The sequence below is a fragment of the Solanum stenotomum genome, chromosome 8 (assembly GCF_019186545.1).
Source record: "Solanum stenotomum isolate F172 chromosome 8, ASM1918654v1, whole genome shotgun sequence".
Lineage (NCBI taxonomy): Eukaryota > Viridiplantae > Streptophyta > Magnoliopsida > Solanales > Solanaceae > Solanum > Solanum stenotomum.
The window spans coordinates 13,668,533-13,675,020 of NC_064289.1; the positions used below are offsets into that span (position 1 = coordinate 13,668,533).

Sequence of the window (6,488 nt, forward strand, 5' to 3'; positions counted from 1 at the left end):
CAGAATCCTCAACCTTCATATCCAGTTGTTAAATGATAAACTACCAGACGTAAATTAAGACTACATCACTTACAGTGAAGATAGCAGCAAGATGTTTACATCCAACAACACCTTAGATAAACAAGTAAACAAAAGGCAAACACATCCAACAAATAATGAATTTTAAAGTAAACCATGCTGCTTTTTTTTTTTTTTAAACTTTCCAACAGATCTAATTAAAGGCCATAGACAACCCAACAGCTGAATGCAGTATAGACTGGAATAACTTAAATCGTCAGGAAAGAGAACAGATGTGGAAATAATCAGTTCTGCTGCTCCTCATTGTCCCCGTTTTGCTCTGCTTCTGCAGCCATTAACTCATCAAACTTCTCAGTCTTGCCCAACACTATTTCAATCTGCACCAAGCGAAGATGAATAAATAAAACAAAAAAACCTTAGTTTAATTTTTTTTTAAAAAGACACTACCACAGATTACACAAGGATCACTGTTCGGAGTAGGAATTTTTTTAAAAAGATGGATTACGGCCCACACTCAGTACCCACTAGCTCACATGAATTCAACATTGTTTTAAAGAGTATAAGTGGAAGAAGAACATGAAAGCTGTGAAAGCAGCATCTATATAGCCATAACAAAATACTGGCCAGATTCATTTTTCTATCTCTGCTGTTGCCAAAGGAAAATGATTTATTTCATTCTACGGCTTTTCGAAACAGGAATACAACAATGGGCAAAACCACAAGAAAATGCATTTAAAAGGGAATGTACCTTCAACAGGCATGGGAGTGTAAAACTAACTTGCAATCAAGTCTAAGATAACCAAATGGGACTAGACACATTTTGGTGAGCAAGAATGTAAAACATCACTAACCCTACCATCTATTCTACAGCTTTTGTAAAGTTCTGCACAAATCCTAACCCAAACAGAGCAAAATGAGCACACACACATCAACTACCTATTGAACACCTTACTTAACAAAGGTCAATGCTACTATTCTTCAGAAACAATCTTAAGTCCCAAGCTAACATTTACCATAAGATCTCTATAGAATGAGTTCCATTACTCCAAAACCACCAAAAATGAAGCAGACTAATGCATCAATTGACCGATTCATAATGCTTTTGGAATTTACCTTTGCTTTTGGTATTGGTCGGGCTCCTGGTTCGTCCCTCATGTCCACAGTGAGTGTCTTGATCTCTGCAGCAAGTGACCCTCAAAGTTAGATGACAAGAAAGATAATACAAGGGATGGGAGTGGAGTAGGAGAAGCCTCACTCTTCTCAACAGCAAATCCATTGTTCTTCAGAATTTCAGCAATGGTAACCACTGTTGAAATAGCTGTACACATGTGGAAAAGATTGTTAATCCTTTAGAAACTAAACAGTAAGCCAATTCAATTATTAATGAATTTTCAACATAACACCAAAGGATGAGTCCACAAAACAAATGAAAAGAACATCAAACAAAACTGTACTGCCACTCTGTATTTCTTTTACTTAATACAGTTTACCGGCAAGCACAAGGAGCCACTTCAAACATATTATCGAGCACGTTCTGCTTTTTAAGTAAAAGATCCCTGGGGAAGCTGCAGGAATAAGGTTGTGATGAATCAGAGTTCATCCCAGATACACTCAACTACTATCTATGTTTGAACACCATGATCCTTTTTATGCCAGAAGTTGGTTCAAAATTGTTTCACAAGGATATCACATCCCTGGTAAAGTGTGCACCACTGTGTATTTTACTCTTCTTATACACAAGAAGCTGCAATAGTAAACAAGACATTCTTGAGATGGCAAACAGCATCACACGTTGCCAAGATTGGAATTCACCAATCATCAAGAAAAAGTCAATTGGGAAAAGGAAGTGATAATGCCTCCATAACCCAAGTTGTAACACAGTATATTCTTGATGTAAAAAGACAGCATAATCACAATTAATGTAGAAGACTCATATGACACTAATTATAAGCAAAGGAAAACCACAAACTAGCACTCAAAATTGAGGGTCGAGAAGATTTACCCATCCCAAGAGCAGAGAGTTCCACTTCATTGTACTGTTGCATGTACCTCTGCAAGAAACATACCAAATATCTCAGGATACTAACTCAGACCAATAGCAACAATTATAGATCCGGTGTAAGGCCAGGAAAAATTAAATATAGATAGTCATATAGCTAACATTTTTCAAGATTTTCTAATGCATCTTATGAGCTCACTTGCATTTGGAAAAAGCTTCAAACTACATATTTTTAAGTCCTGTGGCAACCCTCTAATTGTCACTGTATGGGGTGAAATTCTTCAAATATACATAAAGTACCTTTTGATAAGTAATACTAAATCTCAATTTCAAAAAAAAAGTAATACTGATGAAAAGCCTCAATTGTAGGTTTAGATATTTAATTGGGATCCTACATAGACTCACATCTCTTCCATTGCAATTGCTCTAGATAACTGAACTGCTACAGCAGACAACTAGAACTTGAACCACATTCTTTTATTCTTTTCTTATGCTTCTCAAACGAAAAAATTTATTCATTTTAACTCTCCGTATTACAGGTAGAAATTTTTCTTCAATCACCCAACTCATCAACTAATTATTGTAATAAGATAAGCAATTTTTCTACAATCAAATTAATTCTTATTATAATTAAAAACCCAGGAAAAAAAACTGATAAAACCCCAGGAAACTAGACCTCAACCAACATAAGCAATCAGACACATCGAATTAACAAAGACCCAGGTTATTGTGCATTAACTAAAAGCATTTTGCAGGCCTCCCACTATGAGCAATATCATTTGACAATGTAAGTAATTGCTTCCGCTCCCTCGAAGGTAAAATATCTTTCAGATTTATATATAAAAAAAAAAAAGGAGAGAGAAGCAAATGGCATGCCTATTTGAGATCAGATGACTGAGGAAACAGTATGCAAAATCCAAGTCTTCAATTTTACCTTTTCTCGCATAACTCATCAACAAACAACTCAACAACCATAAGCAAATCTCATTTCACATTGCAAACAACCCTAACCAGAGTACATTATCAGGAAGAAAAAAAACAACCCTAACCAGAGTATCACATCATCGATCGGCAAGGATAGATGCTTTAACCACAGACCCAATAACCATTAAATTGAAACAATTACTTCTGAATCCATATTTTTGCAAATCTAGCTGTTTTCGTAAAAACATCCACAGACAAAACAAGTGTAATCATTTTAAAACTACTATCTCCGTCCAATTTCCCAAAGCATAACACCTAAAACTTCGCCTACGGATACACAGATTACAATGCATGGCTTCATAACATAGAAAAACAAGTAAACAAATTTAAATGTATATAATTAAGATAACTAATTGCTCAACATACAATAATAGTGTAAAAGCTCCCTATGATTTCAATGTATATATAATTTAAATGAAAAAAAAAAAGCACCTTTGATAGGTTAACATAAAAGAAGAGTGATTTCTTAGTGTTAGAAACTTGGATTCTGTTCTTCTTTTGCGTCTCTGAGACACTCATCTTGTTCACTCCCTCTGTGATTCCTTCCATTCTTTTGCTGTTTTCTTCTTCTTCTTCAGGAAAACCCTAATTTGGCAGCCTTCTTTCCCTTTAAAAAGGTTCCGTATAATTTGGGGGAAATTATACTCAGCAACATATAAACCCTCGGGTCAGTACCGGGTCATATCCACGTGGTTTTAAGGGTTAGGTACCTTAAACGACAACGTTTTATGACTCTTTGATCTTTTATTTTTCAAATGTACCCCCTCTTCTTTCGAAAATTATACCTTACACCGTAAATAATTTGAATTAGTCAATAGAGTAAGTTGTTGATTTTTTATTTTTTTTGAGTAATTCTTAATATTAAGCATTTAAAGCGAAAAAAAATAATTTTTATAATATTAAATAGCACATAAATGATTTTTTTTACTAAAGCTTGCACGTTATTTATAAATTGACTTTTTTGTTATTAGATAGTGCGGAGAATATATACAAAATATCAATAATAGTTGGGATTTGTTCAAAATTGAATGTTTTAATTTGTTCATCAACTTTAGCCTTAATACTTCTAATTTTTTGTAAATTACTTTTTACTTTTTAAAGATTTTTTTTTTTGTAAGAGAGGAAATATGCCAAAAAAGAATTAATTAAAATGGTTTAGTATTAAAAGGGTAAATTAGTTAAACTATAATTTTATAATATTAAAATAGGTTAAAAAAATTATTACAAAAAAATTAAATAAGAAATGTAACGTAATATTATAAATCAAAGGGGATTGTGAGTGTTACAAAACGAAACTTTGAGGGGAAATTCTGAAATTATTCATATATTTTATTGATCTAAAGTTTGATTAATAACTCGTTGTTAGATTTTTTTAAATTTGGAATCCTCGAAAAATTCTACAATCACTATTATTCAGGTATTCATTGAGTAAGTCTATTCACATATCACACAGTCATTTCAGTACAAAAAGCTCAACTAAGAAAACGTTGGCAAAGAAAATCAATCTCTGACCTCCTTTATGAATACCACCTGGTACACCAACTCAGTCATCCTTACGGATAATTAATAGAATTATTACCATATATTTTTATAGTTCTATAATTAAATTTTCAATATATTTTTCTTTATCTTTTCTTCTTCTTCTATCCTACACCACTCCACATCAATTTTTTTTTAATAAGTATATAGTATATTATTTTTCCTGGTGTATGCTTAACAATTTATATGATTTGGTCCTCCCTCGCATGTAGCGTTCACTTGCACGATCCTTAATAATCGTTCGTGGCAGCATATGAAAAATTGACGTCCTCCAAAATAAATAAATTTTCGAGGTATGATAAGTTAACTAGATACACTAATTTAAAGAGTAATTTAACTATTATATTTTCTCACAAATTTTTCTTAAAACTAGAAATAATCAATGACAAACTTATTAAAAAGAAGGGTAATTTTAAAATAAATAAATAATAGTAGTACATTTTAAAACTATGAAGTATTCATTCATTTTGAATTATAAAAAATGTGAAGTTCATTTATATTAAAATTAAAAATAGAGGAAGTATTATTGTATCATGCAGTGTTTACCTGCTTTTACAGCGTCATCATTTACGTTTGAATTCAATTTGTTTAAATGTTAGGCAATTATAAGAAGTTATTTATTTTTTTTAGTAATGCCTCCTTATTCACAATTACAGTATTAAACACGTTTCTTTTTTCTTTATTATATTTAGAACTTGCATGTCCCAAGCGTGTGGACAATTAATGAAAAGAATCAATATACTAATATTGACCTACTTGTATATTGTAATATTGTTTATTATAAATAATGATGATACTATATTCTATAAAGGTGTGTTGCGCATGGGACACGGTTAAACAATTTGCAAATGTATTAGACTGTATATTATATTTGACTTGTTACAGTTAAATTTATCTATAATGACGTTGTTTGTTTGGATATATTTAGAGTATAGTATTATTACAAATAATATAATATACAAAAAAAAGGTTTCAATTTTTTTTTTGATTATTATATAAAATGTTATGATTTACAAGGCATAACAACTTATGTCACTTAATTCCTACATGACTTATGGTGATAGAAGCATAAATCCAGTTCATAACCCACAAGGTAAGCATTTACAAGACATAACTTAGTTCGTACATAATTTATGCTGATAGAGATATAGTTCAATTATAGAAATCACAAAGTTATGCCTTACAAGACATAACTTATTCCACAAAGAACTTATGTCAGGCAAGGTCAGAGATACCTAAACTTATACCAAGCAAATCAGATAACTTATGTTGGATAAAAAAAAAAAAATTCTCTAAACTTATGCATTACAATCGCAGGTCATAGAGAAAAATACTTTAACCCACAAATTTTCATTAAACGGACATAGAAACCAACACTAAAAACCATCATATTTAACAATAAAAATTTAAAACCACCCAGAATTGATGCCGTGCAAAAACTTAACATATACTTTAACTAAAGGCAATAGTTCAGTTGACACCTTTTTATAATTTGACCAATTATTTCTACTAAAACACAATTCAGAATATTGTTACGTGGGTGTATTTTTTTACTCCATTTGACTATAATGATATATTAATTAAATAATTATGATTAAGTAGCAATTATCTATATTCAAATACATATAATATATTTATTAAGTCGGTGTAAACACTCAGGGTGCGTTTGGTATGAAGGAAAATGTTTTCCTGGAAAATAAGTAGATTTTTGACTTATTTTCTCATGTTTGGTTGGTGAGGAGAAAATATTTTTAGTGTTTGGTTTTTGAATGAAAAATATTTTTGAGAAATATCTTTTATTTTTACTAGAGTAGAAAATATTTTTTGAAAACAAACTTAATTTTTTTTTTTTGAGGTGGGGGGGCGATCGAGGGTAGGAGTGAAAAAATAAAAATTTGAAGTTGAAAATATTTTTAAAAACAAACTTAATTTTTTTTTGGGACGTTGG

At 31.1% G+C, this 6,488-nt stretch overlaps 1 protein-coding gene across 1 annotated transcript; it reads right to left on the minus strand.

Moving 5' to 3' along the window:
• Positions 1 to 37: 37 nt before the first annotated feature.
• LOC125874653 (uncharacterized protein At2g34160-like) lies at positions 38 to 3,658 on the minus strand. The gene is made up of 5 exons (XM_049555646.1): positions 3,434 to 3,658; positions 2,021 to 2,069; positions 1,274 to 1,336; positions 1,132 to 1,196; positions 38 to 395 (listed from the first exon to the last, which is right to left on the minus strand). The coding sequence occupies exons 1-5, from the start codon at positions 3,548 to 3,550 to the stop codon at positions 303 to 305; spliced, it is 387 nt and encodes a 128-aa protein (XP_049411603.1). The 5' UTR covers positions 3,551 to 3,658; the 3' UTR covers positions 38 to 302.
• Positions 3,659 to 6,488: the final 2,830 nt, after the last annotated feature.

Excerpts from the sequence above, each read along its gene's own strand:
- LOC125874653 (XM_049555646.1), bottom strand. The coding sequence starts at position 3,550 with ATGGAAGGAATCACAGAGGGAGTGAACAAGATGAGTGTCTCAGAGACG. Across the intron at positions 1,197-1,273 it reads TGGATTTGCTGTTGAGAAGA|AGATCAAGACACTCACTGTG; the intron begins GTGAGGCTTCTC and ends CACTTGCTGCAG. Across the intron at positions 396-1,131 it reads GACCAATACCAAAAGCAAAG|ATTGAAATAGTGTTGGGCAA; the intron begins GTAAATTCCAAA and ends CGCTTGGTGCAG.